At 38.3% G+C, this 20520-nt stretch overlaps 1 protein-coding gene across 1 annotated transcript in view; it reads right to left on the bottom strand.

Moving 5' to 3' along the window:
- The window catches only part of LOC104967281 (usherin-like), a 72830-nt gene that overhangs the window by 14166 nt on the left and 38144 nt on the right, over positions 1-20520 (bottom strand). Inside the window, exon 14 of the mRNA XM_010796696.1 lies at positions 2830-3018. Within this exon, the coding sequence (XP_010794998.1) occupies positions 2830-3018 (189 nt within the window). The remainder of the gene's footprint in view (positions 1-2829; positions 3019-20520) is intronic.

Genomic DNA, 20520 nt, shown 5'->3' with positions numbered 1-20520 from the left:
CCCTCCTACTTCTCTCATCAACCCAAAATATTTCCATGAACCTGAATGCTGACGGAGGGCAGTTTGGTTATTGTGTTTTTGCTAGTTTTAACCAAGCAATGTGATATATAGGTCAAATTCTCTCTATCAAATTCCACATGCAGTTAATTTCTTGAATTTGTCCTCCTCCTAGTCAGCAACCTCTCTCAACTATGTGTCCTCCAATCAGGGGGTGTAGCTAATTGTGACCTATATTTTCATAATCTTTGTGTGTGAGTGAGTTTGAGCGTGTGTGTTTGTGTGTTTTTCTTAAGTACTGTACGCATGTGTTGACTTGTGAATAACATTTTCCAGAGCAATGTTAATCCCCATTCCCTAGATACATCAAAATACAAACCCCATTGGATTTGCTGGGATGGAAACAGTGGAAAAATTGAGAGTAACTGTAGACAAAGCCAAGTGTAAGGTGTGACATAACAAAGATGGAACAAAAATAAATCTTTCCTTCAGTTCAGTGCCATACTATCGGGGAAACTGAGGTCAAGCTTTTTGTATTCTTGTCCATTCTTGTACTCTTTGAGTTTTAATCATTTCTTTCTAACCTTAGAATGAGTTCAGCAAGGAAAGTCTTACACAAGCAAGGATTTAAAAGCGTATTTATTATTTTAAAATTGGACTCCCGTAAGAAAATGTTTGATATTGCTATAGTGAAATTAAAGAATGTATCTCATATCTGTGTGGTTAATGTGTACCAGGAAGCTCTTGAGCCTAGTTTAGGAAACGGCTGATAAATGGTCACATATTTCCTGGTTAATCCCATGCTTTGTGGGTCTGTTTTTTGCGCCAAATCCTATTATGTAATGCTCATTGAGAGACAAAAAAACATAAATACTCTACTCAGACTCGTCAGAGTAGTGACTGATGTGGATGACCTGAGCCTTGTTTTAGAGGTGCTACTAAGCATTGGGTTACCTTTGCCCAGAGGCCGCTTACCGGTCTTCAGTTTACAGTTTACCACACAGACATAAGCGTCTTCTCATTTTACTCCCAGCAAGAAAGAAAATATAGTATAATTCCAAAGTGTCAAACTCTTCCTTTGAGGCCAACACTATAATAACAACATCATTTAGAAGTGATGTTCGGTAATAAAGGCAACCCTCTACTTTATGTGCAGGAATTTCAAAATAATCTCTTGAGAGCTGCTCTTCGAAGTAAATGTAATGTGATATAGTACGGGGGGGCTCAAAAGAGCTGCTCCATTAAATGAAACAGTTAACAGCTAGCTCAATCAGGGTTTTTCTTCTGGCTGGGGTTGTTGGTGGGATTGACGATGGCAATTGATGACCCTAATATTTCTAAAATCCTCACTATAGTCCGGAATTAGTTGCTTGACATGCACACTGACAGCCTGTGTGCATGAGTCGGATTAGAGACTAAAAGACTATGTGCGCTTTAAGTCTTGATAATGCATGTAACACACTCTCCAACCACTGTAGCTCCTGTTTTTGTTAATGAGGTGTTCACTTCAGAGGTAAGCTACAACTGAAGCTTTGCAACACAGCCAACAGATCCCGTTATAACACGTTGATCCATCATCTCTGCAGAGTAATTGTTGCTTTATTGCTGCCAGGAAGAGGGCCTGTGCGATCAGTATAAATATATATTCAATAGTAAAGGCCACAAGCTGGTTAAGGCCAAAAAGAGTTTGGGTCCTGGCATTTAACTTAGTGCCACTTTGCCAAGCTGTCTCCATCAAAATCAGGGCCAAATTCAGCCTTTGAGGCCAAATAATCAGTCAGAAACATTCGGTATTTATGTTGCCTGTCTGCGAGTCAAAGAAACATACAGAGTAATAGTTGTAATGGCTATAATATATCAAACACACAGGCACATACACATTCGCAGCAGTACGTTATTGGCTGTTATTGATCCTCGGCGCTTTCATTCTTGTCTTTAGGCGGTAAATCCCAGTCTATCTTTTAGTTATAACGGACAACTGAAGAGGTCAATCTCCAGTCCCCCCCCCATCATTATATTTCCTTCAACCTTGCCCTAAAAAAAGAGCACGTACAAACATGCTGTTCCATCATTTACTGCAACGCAAGGCCAAAGTCAATAACCCTAATGTCATGTTGATGGACCAGGTCAATATCCTCGTGTGCTCTCTGTCTGTCTGTTTGACTGTTGTCTCCTTTTCTCCTCATGTTTCTCTTTTTTCTATTTTTTTTCTCCTTTGACCGTTTACTATTTACCATTTTATCAGTTTTTCATTGAATTTGTGGAGAGAACATGTGCGGAACCTTAGATGAATTGGTCCTTTGGTACTTACCCGTAATAAAATAGGACTGCTCCTAGTACTAGGATGGGTTAAATGCAGAGGTCAAATGTCACTGTGTGTGCTGTGTGCATGTATGTGTGACAATTAAAGAGGGTGTCATCCTCCGATTCTATCTATAAGACTTCTACCTGTAGGGGCTCCCAGACTCTTTGTTTTGCTACCTTCAGCTCTGGTTATGTGTGTGTACAGTATGAGTCACACATGGACATCTAGAATTTATGAATGGATTTGTTCTCAACATATGCCAGGACACACACACATAGACACAAACACACACTTGCATATAAATAGACTTTCTATTTCCCACTTCTCCCTCAGAAATGACAGCTTATCATGAGCAGCCCCAAGGTCATTGCCATGCCGGCAGAAAACGAATATTCCCATGGTTACCTCTTCTCATCACAAAAGGACGATTAGCTTGAAAAGCTTGGAGAATTAAGCTCATAATGGATTCCTAAACATTGTTAACATAGTTCATTTGGGTACAGATAAATAAATTTTTTTTTACTTACATGTGTTGGTTTTGAGCAGGCTGTTTGTGTTCCTAAAGTATTGAGGGTTTTCTATCACCGGGATCTTGGTCATGCCGATGATAACAGCATCGGGGCCCATCTCTGAGGATGAGGGAGTGTTACTGCCGTTGGAGACGTGGTGAAGAGGAGAGGCCGAGTCATCATCGTTACTGATCACAGAAGATGGTCCTGAGAGAAAGAGAGTTCAGTTTGGTTATCTTTTTTTCCCATAAGGTCCTGCTTGTGAGCTAGAACATATACTACACCTAGAAGACATGTTAAAGGACACAAGAGAAGGATTTAGGATGTTAAGATGTTATTAGCAGAGACTGAGGAGTGAGGAGATTAGGTTGTTCCTGTTGATCACAATAGACATTCAAGAGGAGGATGGTTGTGTTTCACAACATCAGTTTGAGTGTGTTAGTTAAAAAATGAACAGTATTCATGTTTTTATTTAAAGGTCCCCTATTATACTGTTTTTCATAAATATATTATAGGTCTCAAATATATACAAAACATGTCTCTGAAGTGTTGGCTCTAAATACCAAACAGATCATTGCAGCATCCCATAATCCCCTCTGTTTCAGCCCTGTTTCAAAAGTGCTGATTCTCTGTCTGTTACTTTAGATGAAAATAAGGAGCCACGCCCCTCTGAGAGATATTCGGTTAAAAAGAACACAATGGTGCTCTAGGAGAAGATTCAGGTGATAAGGTGGGCGGGGGTTACCTTGGTTGGTGATTGGCTAATGGTTACACAAGCCAAAAAATCGTTATGACATCATAAAGTGGCCAACATTTGACCAGCTCATTTTCAGACAGGTTTTTATATAAATGGATCAGGACAAAAAGTGAGTGAATCTTTTTTCCTGAAACTTTCAGAATCTCTTTACACAGAGGGGACACATGTTTATGTATAAAGTACATGAAAAAGTGGATTTTGCATAATAGGTGACCTTTAAACTAATACGCCACTAAGTTTTTAGTGACTTGTGAAATGGCAGACTCATTACAACGCTCATAGAAGTACAGAGTTATAGTTTGTATCTGACACAGGTCGAATAGGGCTCTAAAGAGTTAAGGGATCAGTATTCTTGGAGCAAATGCTTTGTGCTTGTCTGATGGTTGAGACGTCTGAGACGCCTACCCTCCTTCTCCTCTCCAGTGCCAGAATTGGGTTGAATTTCAGTTATTTTCCGAAACAGACAATTTGACCAGAGTGCTTACAGAGAGTGCCTAAAAATGCAGGGCTGTCCATCAAACAGTTCAACCTGGCTCCGCTTTGAAATGTCATTTGACAACACTCAGTTTTTTCATTCTGTTTATCTTGTGGTTGTTGGGATTGAAGATAAAACTTTTGATAAGTTAGCGTTAAAATCCTTTCTCATAATATTACAAATTGTGGTAAATTGTTTTAAGTGCAAAGCATAAGCCATAAAACTCATGGCTCTGTTACTCCAACCAAACTGAACCAAATAGATGTTATTTCCTGTATCACCTCTACCAAACAACGCATCCACTTACACTTTCTATTGCAGGGCTGCTTTCAGTCTGAAAATCTAAACTTTCAGGAATCTTCTAGTCATTTTTAGTACATTGAGTTTTCAGCCTATAAGTAAGACAAAATTAGCATCACAATTACTATCACAGTTGACCTGTATTTCAGGACTAGTACTGAAACTTGCTTTCCATTTAAAATGATCACTTCTTGCTCCAATAAAACAAAATAGCTACCGGCCAAAATGCCATACTCAAGGCTGTTGTTTGAGGGATATGTGGATGGGGAAATAGCAGCCCCCATTGTGCTGACTTGAGAACACATTTGCAGGTTTCCATTTGTGGAAAATGAGTAACAAAGCCTGTAAAAGTCCCATTAAAGGGTCAAGCCTGCATAATAGCACTAGTTCCTTTGTCAACAGTGGTTGTTTTCATGTTTGAGTGCTGTTTATTTTTTAGGTTAGGCTCTGCAGCATTTAATGATGAAGTCAAGGTAAGACAACAATAATAGCACATTTCTACAAAGCTGGAGGGTAACCGAGGAAATTAATGGATATCTCAAAAAGACGAATGTCAATAATATAGGCACCTGGAAGAGTAAAAACCCAAGACTGGAAAACAGTTGTCTTTGCTTTAATACGGCTATTATTTGTTGAAAATATCTCTGGAGAAGGGGCCTTTCTAAATCCAAACTCCTTTTTTAGTCTATATACACTAGGATTTCAAATTCATACTTCATATAACAGACATTTTGTAATGCAATAACAAAGTGCCCATATCAATTATTGCTCTGAAAACAGAAGAAGGGCAATGGCATGAGTTAGACGCCTTGAGACCAACCCTTTAACAGAACAATTACTTATTTTGGCAGGAGAACTGAGGTGTTGTTAGTTAGTAATTAAGACCGCGAAAACAATCCAGGAACTCTATTCCATCTTCACAAGTTACAGTACACCTTCATGGCATTGCAGCTAATTGCCTGCGTCTTTGGCTGGAGTGACAAAGCAAACAATATCAGCGCCACATAGCAGCTACATTTGCAAGTGTGTACTGGCACATGTTCATTCTCACCCTCTCCCACATAATGGTTAACACACACATAAACACAAATACTGAAACAATTTTACTGAACACTTTCCAACATAACTGTCTGTGGTCGTTCATCCCTAACATTTACCTTAATACTTACCACCTTTAAGGATAGGTTCACATTTGTGTCTTTGAAATATATCCACATGCCTGTTTGCGTATTTATTACTGCAGTGAGAGTTGCCAAAGAAATGTCATCGTACTTTGTATGATGACAATAAAGATATATTCTAAAAGCATTGACTGGTCTCTGTAGTTTAACCGTCCATCAAAATGTGTAAGATGGAGATTGGGATGGATAGATGGGTCAACAGTTATTAGAGTCTAACACAGGAAACCTCTGTTTGCTTCCTATTTCCTCCTGCAATTTCACATTGTTTTTGTAAGCATGACCATAATCCCCTCCCAACCTTTACTCAAAGTAAGCACTCATTTCAACCTCCAAGTGATCGTTTTGTATTTATGCCTTACATGTAATCATGGCAAACACATTGTAAAAGAAACATATTTTTTCATTTGTAACAGTTTCGTAACCCTCAGACCTCAGATAAGAAAACACAACATTGAGGGCATGGAGAGGACTTGTTGCAAATTACACAACTTTGTATTTGTTCATGTTAAATTGTGTGACTGCTTCTGCCCTGATAGCAAACAAACCCTCAAGATTACAAAGATATGGCTAAATTGTGGAAATGTGCACAAACTGGATGGTGGAGACACCTACGACTTTTTCACCTTTGTTTGTTTTTTACTGTATCAAAGATCAACCAGGTCTATATTTTTGTCGTTCTGTCATCACAATGTCTTTTGCATTGCAGATGATACAATCAAAACAAAATAACTTGATGACGACACTTGAAATGTATCTTAATCACTCAAGTACATGGAGGGGTTAGCAAATTACGGCTTTTCAGTTCATTGTCCTACAGTACAAGTACTGTTATAAAAGCTTGTGGGGAGGGATTTTATGTTTCATGGTGCTCGCATTTATGCATTCTTCACTGATTTAGGGGGAGTGAAAGAGGGAAACAAGTGTGTATGGGTGTGTGTGTGTGTGTGTGTGTGTGTGTGTGTGTGTGTGTGTGTGTGTGTGTGTGTGTGTGTGTGTGTGTGTGTGTGTGGGGGGGGGGATGCTGGTAACTCATGAGGATTGAAAAGGCCTTGAAAGAGAAAAGGAATGAGAGCAATAGCACAATAGTTTGTTTTGTCTGTGTGTGTTGTGCACACCTATACGTGTGGTAAGTGTTTGTGTGCTTGTTTGTTGAGCAGATATGTTTTCCAGCAGCATCTTTCTGTGTCCAGGTTCAGACTAGTATGCTAATGTGTCACTCTGAATGAATGGATACTATAGAGTGATGATGGACGAGCAGAGAATACCAACCAAGTCCCGGGCTGAACTAAAACACGTTCTTGCTCTTTGCTGATTTGCAAATGTTCCACAGACTACTAGTTTTTAATTTGACACGCCTTACAAATTGCTTAGTGAAAAAAAAGATACCTTCTCAAAAACGTCAACTTGTCATACATTTAACAGAGCCCTATTTATATTGTTGTTTACATTTTTTACTTATTTTGTATATTTGAAGAAGAAAAATAAAACAGACTTGTTCAAAGATTTGTTATAATGCAAATGTTAAAGATACCTTTGTTGAAATTACTATCATCAGGCAAATATATTCCTTCAAGTTCTATGAAGAGTTACAAAAAACAGATGTAGATATTGAATTGTTTTATATCTGTTTCATTCAAAATACCAATCCTGCATCTAAAAGGTTATTGTTCCACATTAGACAAGCTGACAGCTGGTAAATACTGTAAGTGTTTTACATTTTATTTATTTTAATAAAAAATGGACATCTTTGGTTTCCCTTCAAATTGAGACTATATCATTATTTCTAAATGGGAGACAGCAGTTTTGCAATGTTACAGCTGAAAGGCCTAATATGGGGCTGTCGAAGGAGGACTTGGTTTTCTCCCTCACTGGAGAAACTCCGCATTCAAGAAATAAAGCTGTTCGTTTTTGTCTGTTTGCGGTTCTCACTTAGTGGGAATGTTTACCATTCTGAGATTATCTCAACGTAACAAAGGGAAGAAGAAAAACATGGTGCACACAAGAACACAGGTTATTGTCTGTCAGGTTGTGTGTTTGTGTTGGGAGGGGCTGAAGACCATTAACAAAGAGAGGTCTCAGGGTCAGATCGTTATAAATACCGTTAAGCTAAGGGGCTACAAGAGCCTGTGTGTGTGTGTGTGTGTGTGTGTGTGTGTGTGTGTGTGTGTGTGTGTGTGTGTGTGTGTGTGTGTGTGTGTGTGTGTGTGTGTGTGTGTGTGTGTGTGTGTGTGTGTGTGTGTGTGTGTGTAGGTCTATTGCGACTACCACGGCCATTCGAGGAAGAAGAATGTGTTCATGTACGGCTGCAGTGTGAAGGAGACCGTCTGGCAGTCCAATATCAGCGCCACGTCCAGTGACTTAGAGGTGGCAGAGGGTCCACAGGGACTGACTTGGTAAAAGGGGGATGAAAAGATGTAGAGCGGGGAGGTGGAGGGAGGCAGAGGGGAGACGGACAGGAGAGGTGAAGGTATAAGTGGGGTCAGGTCACGACCCAACACTGTTAATAGACATGGAACCAATGTTTAAACTGGTGGAGACTGGAGCTCCACGCAGTCTGGCGGGCAGAAGAGCTGGTAAACAGTCAATAAAATACATTGCCTCGCTTACAAAGTTCAGGTCATGACTGAGAGGTGGGTAGCTGTAAGATGAGTGCTAAACATGCCAATCAAGAGGTTGTTTTTAAGTCTATTTGTCTTTTTAAATGACAGGTTCAGGCTCTGTGTTGTGATGGTATATGTTTGAGATGTCATTGAAGTGAAATAAATGTGAAAGTTTAAGTGGTTGACTTTGAATTGTGGACTTTTTGGGGAAAGTTGAAGTTGAGTTTTCAAAGAGTACAAATGCTAATTTTACCACTAAGGAATTTTGCAACCACATGCTACTTTGTTAATTTGGTCTGTCCTTTTAATAAGCTTTTAATTACGCTGCTGTGTTTCAGATCTGTAATTGGTTGGTACAAAGTTACGGTGATCCAAGTAGTAACAATAGTATCAAGTAACGAGGAAAATATCATCTAGGTTTCATGAATGAGGACTTTGCCATTTAAGTATCATGAAAGCATTTTGAGGACAGTCTCTTCTCGTCTATACTTTTTTCAGTATTTCTTTTTGGGAATTTTCTTAATGAAAGTGAAGCAGAGAGAGACATGAAATGTGGGGAAGGAGGGAATGGTAATAATACGCAGCAAACAGGCATTTGTGCTTGTGATGTACGCATCCTAAAATCTCAACTATTTTCTTGTCCTGTTGTTGTCAATTCTTGATCAGGTTTGTGAAATGAGATGACAAATGGCCCTATGTCTGGTTGAACAGCTGTTTCTGTCAGGGGAAAATTGGCAATACTGCCATCCAATTAGGAACAGCGACGTTGTTAAATTAATGACCTCATGGGCTCATGGCCTGCTTCATTAGAGGTTTATGTTGAGTGCTGGGAATCAGACGCTTGGTGAAACATAGCAGATGTGTTTTGTCAACATACAGTACAGAAGTTATACAAGCTTGTCGAGTAGGTAGAAAAGAACCATCCATCCATCTATAATAGCCATGGGGATAATAGAAACCTGACTTTTGTAGCGTAAAACAAAGATATTTCTAGATAATCATCTTGTTGTTTTAGAACATAAATGGATGGTGGGAATGAAACAGCTGTAATTTACCCCCAAAAAATGCCATCTTGTAGTATTTTGTGACATTCTGATACAGTACATTAGAGGAAAATGGGCGATGGTGGCACTAAAAGAGCTACAGATACAACTGCAATGATTGTGAGTCACAGATACGATGTCACACTGTTGCGTCAACGTGAACACTCACACTATTCAGTTCTTTAAGTTGCTGTTGTGACACCGGTGTGTGCTGTGGGAGCCTGAGGGTTGGGAACCTGGATGGGAGCAGGCGTTTTATGGCAGGAGCCTACACTGGAGTTAAAACGATGACTGTGAGGGACTATATTGATCGCTCTAAGGCTCTCTGGGTACACCTCAGACAAACTGAAGCCATTGACTGCTGCACGTTGCCCAGGGCGATGGACGTAGAGAGGCTATTATGGGATTTAAGGACACCAGGCCCGTCAGTCAGTCTGTTAAAACAGCTTGCTTGTTTTGTACCCGGAGAGGAACAGCGGGAGCAGTTGTTCGCTCATAGTAGTAGATTCAATTTCTTGAGATTACTGTATTGTTGGCAGTCAGTTAGATCAGAGCGGAAGATTGTCTGAAATATGGGGTTCAGACAACTTCAGAGATGGAAATGGACAGCCTAGATATTGGGTCAAAGCTGACAAAAACAACAAATAAACAACAAGCTTTCAAGTCTCATGTACAAGGGCAGAAACCCTTTTTGCTTACAGTATTCTTGACAATTTCACAGGCACAGATGAATATGATGGCTGCCATAAAATGATGTTCCTCTTAATTAATAATATTTGACTACAAATCAAAATACATGACGGATACATTCCTTTTATCGTGTCTCTATTGGACATTTTATCCAAGTAGTCAGTGGAGACACTCGGGCCTCAAGGCAAACACAGGACTGCAGCCACTGTTGACCCCCAAAGGTCTCAGTGACCCCTTAAGCCCATCACAATACAGACAAAAACACACTCATAGGTGACTGGTAACCTGAACTCTGCGGTCTCTAAACTCTGCTGTCACCCAGCCGAACACAGGAAGTAATCTAAAGATCCAGGAGGAAGGGGGATGGTGGGATGCAGAGGAGGAGAGACGGCAGAAAGGGAAGAAGAGCGTAAAGAGCTGCAGATTTGCTGAGTGGCTGGCTGACAGATGGGGGATAAATAGAGTTTTAAAAAGACGCAGGGGAAGAAGAAAAATGCAAATTAGATTTTAGACTGTTTTTTTTCAGCTAATCAGCTTCTTTCCCAGAGCAATAAGGTTCTGCTTGAACACACAATTTTCTGCCAAAGCTACAACAGTGTGGGTTGTTCGGGATTAGAGATTTCTTTATGTTTTTCCTCAGTGGTTTGATGTGAGGCAGAGGTCAGCAGGAAAAGGTGATGATATGTCCATGTACCAATCAGGATTTAGTTTAATCTCAGGTTGTATACTTATGTTTCCAGGCTACTGTCAATCAAATCTGACCAAACCACACAGTGCTGACAATTACGAGCCACTTGTTTTATCCGAAGCTACTTACATACTCAATACTGTGGACAATCCCCACAGGATCAATTTGGGGTGAAGTGTCTTGCACAGGGACACAACGACATGCTGACTGCAGTGGGGTTTGAACCTGTGACCCCCTGATCCGAGCACCTACGCACAACCCACTGCGCCACATGCCTCACAACAATGAAGATGAACTTTAAAGTTTTTACCAAATGTAACTTATTTAGTCATCAAAAGTTAAGAAAGTCTCCCCACATCTGACTGTGTGACAGGTGCTTTAAAGGAAAGCACAACTGCAAAACTAAGAAAACTTCACACATTGTCTTGCTTTTTGTGGTATATTGATTGATTTACAACATATTTGTACTGGTCCTTTTCACACTTTTGAAATCAATTAAGGGGTATCCATTGTTATATCTGTATTGGCCAACAGAATTAATCACGGTTGTTAGACCTGAATTTTGTTGATGTTTTAAAATGTGTTTTATTGTACAATTAGTCAAAATATATATATATATATATTGAATTTTTAGGAGTATAAAACCAAGAAAGGCAGCAAATATTCACTTGTGAGAAGCTGGAAGCAAATCATATTTGTTCTACTATTTTAACTTGAAGAGACTGAAATTAATAATTGCTTATCAACATTGTTGTCGTTATTTTTCTGCTAATCTAACCAAAAGCTTTTTGAACACCAATGCATTAGTTTATAATTAAGATGTACCTACCACTGTATAGAGTATTCATTGTTGTGTCTTATTTCATAAACAAATAGCAGCTTTTAAAATCGCTTTGAATGAAACGTGTAAATCTTTTTTCAAGAATGCTATAATGTCTAACTTTAAAATGTCATACGTAAAACAGCTAACTATTTTAAAGAGATCAAATGGAAGTAAGAAGAACATATCATACAGTATGAGGCATTAGCAAGAAAAAGACCAAGAGAGAATAAAAAGGGAAGAGAAATAGTGGGTTGGATACGGTTGATGGGTAGAATTTCCTCTACGCTGCAGTTTGGTTAATGTCCGTATGAATGTGACCGTACCAGCCAAAAATCCTCCTCCTCTGTGGCTTAATGCAGAGACCTATCACATTCCCCTTTCCTCCGAACCGACCACTGGTAAAAATAGACGTTTCCTCTCCTCTCTGACTCCGAGCATCTCTTTTCTCATCTCCATGCGTGTGTCTACCACCTCGCTTGCTTTCGTCATCTTGTTTTTTCCCCGACATCCTACTCTCTTCCTCTCTCTCTTTCTTTAGTCTGATCTTTTCTATTTTTAATATTCATTCCACATTCACCTTCTCATATGACTGGAAGACCAATTCCTCCTACTGAAAGCAATCTGAGGTGGTCAGAGATGTGAAGAGGAAGGAGGAGTTGAAAGGAATTCAACTGAGAAAAAGTTGTTTTGTTTCCGGTTCTGTTACATCAGTCATCTGTTCAATATGGAGAAAAATGCCTCAAATGATAATAAATTAGAACTTATTTATTGTATTAAACCTCATCGCATCTCACCCTTCCTGTTTTGTATGTTACCAAACCCGCCTTTAAACTGTTAAAAACTCTAAAGTCTATAATAAATCAATCCTAATAAATATTAGCTCTTAATATTCTTAATCTTTCCAACCTGCCGTGGGTACTTGGTTACACATTTGGACTTAAGTATTCCCATTATATTTATTCTTACAGCATATAGCTGTATACCTAGAAGCAACAACTTAGGATCTTTGCATTTATTAAGGTATTTTTGCCCGTATATTATACTATATAAAATATTATTGTTTCTTTTATGTCAGTTAAGGATCTGAAGATCTCTTCCACTACTGCTCCTTACCCCTTTAATACTTGTGTTTAAAGCTTTAGCCGTCCCACTACATCAAAACTCATAATCTCCATGAATATAATAATATATGGTGGCGTGTGGTGCAGTGGGTTGTGCGTTGGTGTTTGGATCAGGGTGTCACAGGTTCAAACCCCACTGCAGTCAGCATGTTGTTGTGTCCCTGGGCAAGACACTTCACCCCAAATTGCTCCTGTGGTGATTGTCCACAGTATTGAGTACATAAGTCACTTTGGATAAAAGCTTCTAACAAGTGACATGTAATGTAATGGAAAAAAAGGTTTGCACTGTTACTATGGGACACTGGGATAGTCAAAAATGGGAAATTATGAAAGGCATGAGACATGTTTGCCGTTTGCAGTTAAGATATGGATAGTCAAGACACAGGGAAGAAAAAATTATTTACAGAAATGAAGAAATACATTAAGTATTTGGATGTGGCATTGATTTCAAAGCCAGAATGGTCACAGATGTATTAGTTTTCATGTTTTGTGTCTGACTAAGCCTTCTGTTCTGACACGTGGAGAAACACTGAGGACAAAGTAAGCACCGACACACTGACGCACACCTGAAGGCTCTTGCACTTTCAGATGAAAAATACACATTTGCACAGGAGGGACACCAATAAATGATTTCTTTTATTTGAAAGAAAACAAACCTCTCTTTCTTCTGAAGAATGAAATATCTTTTTCAAATGAGCCTTTCAACAACATTGTATGGAAGAGGATCTTAGGCATAAGTCCATTTCACTTGAGTAGTTTTTTTTGTTCAGCTTTGCCTTTGTGCTCAATATCACATGATTTTACATGTTGCTTATCCTTATCATGGAAAGGCTTTAAAGGTCGCCATTGTGCATTCATTAAACGGATTGCTATTTTAAATTGATGCTTTAAGGTCAGTTAGGTGATGACCATTGTTGATAGAGACAAATCAAAAATAAGGTATGGAAATGTCTGCCACTTACACATGAAGGTAAAACAGTCACTTGCAGTAAAAAAAAAAAACATATCATTGTTTCTCAGAAAGTATAAATGCAAATAAAAAGTCAAAGTAAAATAAAGACAAAACATAAAATAGCATTTACTTCCAGTTAAATACCTATTATACTATACCGTCATATTTCCCAGTGTTAGCATTGTGTATTTCTTTTAGCTCAAACATCTTTAACCATTCCAATAAAATCTGAAATATGCAATGTACAATGGTCAAACATAAAACATGTACAATTATGTGCAAAATAATCAGATAAATGTAACCCTTAAATTAGCTTAGCATCCTTTAAAAAAAAGGAACTGTCAGGGTTTAATTGACAATAGCTTATAGCTTCTGAAAGGCAAGGTTTTCTATTTAGTAAGTAACCTTGGCTTCCCAAATCCCAAGTTGACTAATTTAAAATGGCTGAAATGTTGTTGCTTGTTGAAATGAAAGAAAAACAGTTATCTTAAATGATGGAGGAAATATTTCTCTTGTAAGGTACTGTAGCTCCCAATGGAGTTCATTTAGCACGAATCAGCATCATACTTGTTTTTTTCCTACGACATTTTGGAAAATACACTTGTTTTCTTTCTTGTGGACAGTAATATGATAAGATCAACACCATTCTCATGTCTGTCTTTTGGGAACGCAGCCAGCAGCCTGTTTGCTTAGACATGTTGTATCTTGTTTGTTCAATCTGGATAAAAAAACATAGGGCACTTCAACAAATGTGGCGTTCAAGCCAATATCTTTTCATCAATTCATTTTTAGTACTTGTCATGGCACATTTGATGTTGTCCTACCAAGTGACTGTTTCATTGATATGGCTGTCCAACATTTAATCAAACTTAATTTTGCACTAAACAGTAATGAATCCATAGCAAACCAGATTGTAATATACCGATATGTACTATACTTTTATGTAAAAAACACAACATAGCTTTAGTTTAAATGCAAGTTCACACTGGAAGCAACAGGAAAAAAATTACATTCATGTTGCTGATGAAGCTACAATTTTTGTATATGTCCGTTTGTCAGGTCTTTCTCAGCTTATCTTTCTATAAAAAACAAACACACATACAGATGCAGACATCAATGCACCCTCACTAACACCACAGACACACAAAATCACACCCACACTTTCCAATCTTCCCGCTTCATTCGCTTTGAATGTCATTAGTATTTGCTTCAGGGCTATTCTAATGAATTATATTTACATTTTTTATTTATTTATTAATTTTGTTGCATTTTTTAAACAGTCTTTACTCCGATGGTTTTAAAAGCAATCTCATGGTGTTTCTGATGCCTAATTAGCCTTTGGCTGATTGATTATTTTTTTCTTTTCCTCACCCCAAGGGATTGCAATGTGGGGTTTTAATCTAATCATGAGCATACTAATCCTTTTGTATTAATACACAAGTAAACTAAACCTACAAATTATACTGACTGTGAAGGTTTAACTAATCAACATTTTCCTCATTCACATATTTCATTCAGTCAATGTTTAACTGGAAACGCTTCACAAAGCTTTGCGGGCATTTCATTGTAGTGTTATATAATAGTGTTCCATTAATTTGCAGAAAACCACCACCATACCAGACATAGTTTACCGACTTTCCAAAACACTCCCACTAGTAAAGAAATGAACCCTTAAAGTGAAGTATATGTAAAGTATAAACACTAAGTGCACTTTGAACAGCTAACACACCACAGTATGATCAATGAACACCACTTGAAATGTAAATTTTAAAACATGAGTGAAAGTGCACCGCCCCTTTTATGTCTTATTAATGGATGCAGAAACTACTTAAGTACACACTTTTAAGATAATGTGATTTCATTATATCAGCCATCTGAAAACCCAACGTGGTGTATTTGTTGTATTTTTCCAGATCACATTCTGTATTCTGACTGGAGTGTCAAAGGGTTTGGGATAAACAAGACTGTACCCTATTAAACTGTGACTCACTTTATATTCTCCCACATCCACGTAAAGTGTCCATGTCTTTCCTGTAGCTCTCTTAATAAAATATTCCCTGTGCATGTGCCCTGACCTCAATCTCTGCCAGCACTACCTGTGTGTGTGTGTGTGTGTGTGTGTGTGTGTGTGTGTGTGTGTGTGTGTGTGTGTCCTCCCATATACTGACCTGACATGTGCACAGATGGTAGACTTTATGCAGTCAAATGCTACCTACATGTGCATATATGATGCACTTAAACACTTGACATGTGCATGTTATTATTAATTAATGTATGCAATTGTGAATATAAGCATTTTTCTGTCTCCGTAATGTAACTGAGATGTGCAGCATCATATCTGTTCATGTGAATAAAATGTACATTTGTGAACAACATGCTAAAAAAAGTGCATTGAGATACATATTTATAAAGGTCTAATGCAGGTTTTCTATGTGCAGTACAAAGCTTCTTGTGTCTTTATGTGCACATGTGTTTTTACAGACAGATACATGTATACTGCATCTGTGCCTCAGAAGGTGGGCGGGAGGAACAGATGATTAATTTAACAGCGAGACCTCCATTTGTGAACTAGTGTGTGTCAGTATAGGAAACTGACAAGGTGTGTCTCCCCTAGTGAGTTATAGACAAGGCAAGTCACATCTTAAACATCCTGTACTGTAAAAAATATGTTTCCCCAAAAAACATACCAATGTTTTTGGATTTAAAGAGCCCCTGATTTTCCAGTAAAACGGAGCAGCTGGCAGGAGAAGGGGGAGAAACAGAAATGTGTCTCGTGGTGGATGTGCTGGATGTTTTGAAGGGTGTGGTGAATACCTGCAAAAGTAATTTGATGGTTTTGTGGTAGTTTGAGAGCACAATTCCTCCCAAACAGTCATGTAGTATGCTCTGCAACTTCTGCTATGAGCAAGACTGTGTTAAAGACTTTCAGAAACCTTGCCAACTGTAGACAAAGTTTTCCCTTTTTTACATTTATTACACACACGAGGAAGGATTGGAAGTGTTCTGAATGCGTTCCCATATCTCTGATCACTTTTATAACTTGTCTTAATGGCAGCAGCTGCTGCCAAATGTAAGCAAAATCACTTTTTTCTCCGTCTTCAAAGACTCTTTTTCTTCCATATTCTTCAAAGAGGTTTTGGTTACTTGATTTAATTAGCCTCAAAACTTCCTCAAACTGGTCTGCTCTATTTGGCAGGATCACCAAGAGCCAGTAGAGTGGTTGGATTAAATATTATGTTATTAAGCAGGGTAATACAGGGTCTGATGAGTGAAGTTGACTGAAGCAGCATTCTTTTCCAAGTGTGTTGTGAGCATGAAGACATATCGAGCCGATCTGTACCAGCATGAACGGGCTCATCTTCTGCAGAGTATGTGTATCTAGAGGGCTGAGTGTTACAAAATGGAGGTGTGTGTATTTGGGGGGAATGTAGGTTAATGGCTGTCTCTGTCCCTGTCATCTGAATAATTCATTCAACGGGAGGCTTTTATGTGTCTCTGATTGGTTGATCAGGCTACTGCATCCTAGGGCTCTACCTGGTTCTTCTAGACATTGATATTGGACACCATCCATCTAACCCCTGTGTGTGTGTGTGTGTGTGTGTGTGTGTGTGTGTGTGTGTGTGTGTGTGTGTGTGTGTGTGTGTGTGTGTGTGTGTGTATGTGTGTGTGTGTTAACTCCCACCACTGCTTTCATTTTTTATACATTGTTTTGTTGGTTGGGGATGTGGACGCCCCTTTATCGCTCTCCCAACTTCTACCTTTTCTATCCTACTAACATGCTCTCGCACACACAAACACAACCACTCGCTCTTTCTTAAAGTCTCCTGTTTGTCCGTCTCCGTTAGTGTGAGACCGACTCCACTGGGATGTTCTGAAACAATGCACAGCCTGAAACACAAAAAACATAAATAATAACAAAAAACACAGTAACAAAAGAAAAAAACACAAATGTAAAATCATAATAATAATAATGACAATAACCGAGAAGGCCTTTAGTAGTTGCTAGTAGTGTCAGTAACACAAGAGTTTGGTTGCTTAGTATTTGTTAAAAATAAAAGCTGAACAAAAAACACAAGGCTTTTGCAACATTAAACTAACTTTCATTTATGTATCTAATGCTAAGGAAGAAAAATGATGTAAATATCCTTGTGTTGTTTTTCCACCCTTTATAGCTATACATACTGTGAGTCAAGAATCTTTTAAGTTAATACATCTAGTATTAGAGCAGAGAGGTTTAGTATATTAGACTAATGTTATTCCAAACAGAGTGGCACCAGACCTCTTGTAGTCATTATACCTGGCAATACAATACTTTCGTAAAGACTTATAAGCTTATAAATCCATGGCCGGTTCCATGAATTGCTGAGGAGCAATTAAACTATTGATGCAAAAACTGAATACACAAACCAACACTCAGGTAGTGCAAGTAAGCATGTAGGTAAACAAACAAACACTCAAAGAGAGATCAAACCTCCTGGCATCAACAGATAAACCATTTCATCAAGCCAGGTTCCATCCATGAGAAAACACACATGAAACTACAACTACGTCATTTCTGTAGAATTGGTGGTTTTAGTTCATATTGGAGTCAATGGATAAACTGGAAGACACTTCTGTCACTGTAATACTTAACATGTGTACGTCTGGTGACAGTTACAGTGTTTAGCAGAAGAACATTTGTTCTTTTTTTTATTAAATAATTATGTAAAAAGATAGAATTTGTTAAGTTCTAGATAGTTAAAAAGTTTATGAGCTTAACTCTGCTCTGCATGATGATGTCACCCACTAACTCTGTAGGGAGTAAACAAACACCAAGCATGTGTACAAATCTCAGAAGTAGTATAGACAAAAGTACTAAAATACAGTCAATAACGTCCTCCAACTTAAATTAGGTTTCAACTTCAATGGTACTAAAACTTAACATTTTGACGTTTAGAAGGTAAAATGTTTTTAGTTTGACCATAATTAAGTTCATTAACATTTGCTTTTTATTGCTAAACACAAAGTGCATCTGAGGCTTATGGGATTGTATTGACAATTAAAAGTCATAAAACGAGTCTTGTAACGAGTCTTGTACAGAATGTTGACCTACTGCTAGTGCTGGAAACCCTCTCATCTCTGTGTGTGATAATATTGGGTATATTTATTTATCAATTATGCAGTAAAGGTCACAGGCAGTGTGATATTTTATTCAGATCCACAGAAGAGCAGCTTCCCACTAAAATGTTTATTTAACACTCACAGTAGGGATAAAGTGACCTTTAGCCAAAACTTGAACAATAACCTTATTGATTCTACACACATCTGAACTTCACTTTCTAGCCCTCGACCTTTACACTGCACCCAAATCAATGGACACACTCACCTACTTACAGTATATTGCTACCTCGTACAGAGAGAACAACGGGCTGTTTAACATATTCAACTGTTTCAACTCTGTCACATCTGTGCCTGCAAAGACACGCATATATAAAAGATAATTAGCCTCATGTTTCTTTGAGAATTATAGGCTGATACCACCACCTGGCATGTCACAGAGGGAGCCAAACACAACAGCTTTATCGGTTCATAAGGATTATATGTACGCTACCAACCTGTCAGTTTATGACAGTGTCTGAGCCAGCCAAAATAAATAAAACCTCTCTGCTGGATATGGCATAATGGTTTAAATGCATTCCAAATATCTGAGAGAAAATAAGAAACGTACCCAAAAAAACTTGTGTCTAAAGTTTGTGTGATAAAACAGTTGGAGGGGAGGCATGTTTTGCGAAACTTCAAACAGAAGAGAAGAGAGACATGGAGATTAGGTGAGAAAATAGATAATAAGAGTCAAACTCCAGGTGTGTCACAGCAGTGGTTTCTATTTAATTAATTGTAGCAGGTTTTTGTCCTCTGGTCTCAGTTACATTTGTTTTGATGTTCTACTGCCGAGCTACAAATGCCTAGCTACATTTAATAACATTGCTTCTAATCATTCTGACATAACTTGTTGTTTGGACCAGTGTTTTTTAGGAGGTATGTTTGCCAACTCACGCTGCTATTGAGTTTTTAACATTTAGGCTAGTTTACCGTGAGAGGTAATTTTCTTGTTCTGATGGCGTGTCCGTTCTAGGAGAGAAAACTTGTTTTCAAACAACACATAGTGTAAGCAGACCTCAGACATTCTGCCCTTTCTGTTATTGTATACAAATCCTCCTAATTGCCAGTACAAGCTGAGATTCGTATGTTGCTCAAGAGAGCTTATATTTTAACCTTGGTATACTTCAGTGAAGAACAGAACTTGTTGCGTTCCAACTGAGAACTGAGTACTGTTGGCAGAGGGTTTATTGTCAAAATGAGAGGACAGAATTCATGACAGAATACAGAACGTTGTTTAATGACATTGTTTAAGTAATCTCCAACTATTTCTATAACTGATAAATCCCTTCAGGTATTTTCACACTCAAATGTCGAACTGTCTTTCTTCCGTGAAGATTTGCCTCAGAACTGAAAATCTTTTGGCATTGACTCGGCAAATTTAGACATTTTATTCTCAATTGTAATTCAAACAAACCAAATAATTAAGAAAATACTGGGCATATAAATCTTGTTTGTTTTACACATTTAATGCCAGCATTTTATTAATACTCCCTTTGAACAACATCTGTGCATCACAACATTAAAGATTGAAAACATTGTGGCTACCATTCATTACAGTACAGTACACAGCCTCCTGGCTCCTGCATGCAATTCAAACTGTGCTTCATAAAGACTGCAATGGCTTTCTTCCCCAATAGGCACTGAATGGGAAGAAAATGTGAAGTATGCAATATATAGATAAATCAGCATGGGCTCATTGACCTCAGATAATTAGCATAAAGTGTTACTCCTGTTGCTCCTACCCAGAAACTAATGAGGACCGAGGGTTAGGAGAGTCTGGGATGGAGGCGATACTCGTCCTCTAAGAGCTTCTCTGTTTGCTTATTGAAACTGAAAAACAGCCCTGATGGATAAACCCACAATACTAAGGGAAACATCCAGATTGTGTGTAATCGTACAGTAGCTGCTTGTTATGTCGTGTCCCAAAACAATATCTCTAC

The sequence above is a fragment of the Notothenia coriiceps genome, unplaced genomic scaffold (assembly GCF_000735185.1).
Source record: "Notothenia coriiceps isolate Sejong01 unplaced genomic scaffold, NC01 NC01_scaffold00037250, whole genome shotgun sequence".
Taxonomy (NCBI): Eukaryota; Metazoa; Chordata; class Actinopteri; order Perciformes; family Nototheniidae; genus Notothenia; species Notothenia coriiceps.
This window is presented reverse-complemented; position numbering and strand designations above follow the sequence as displayed.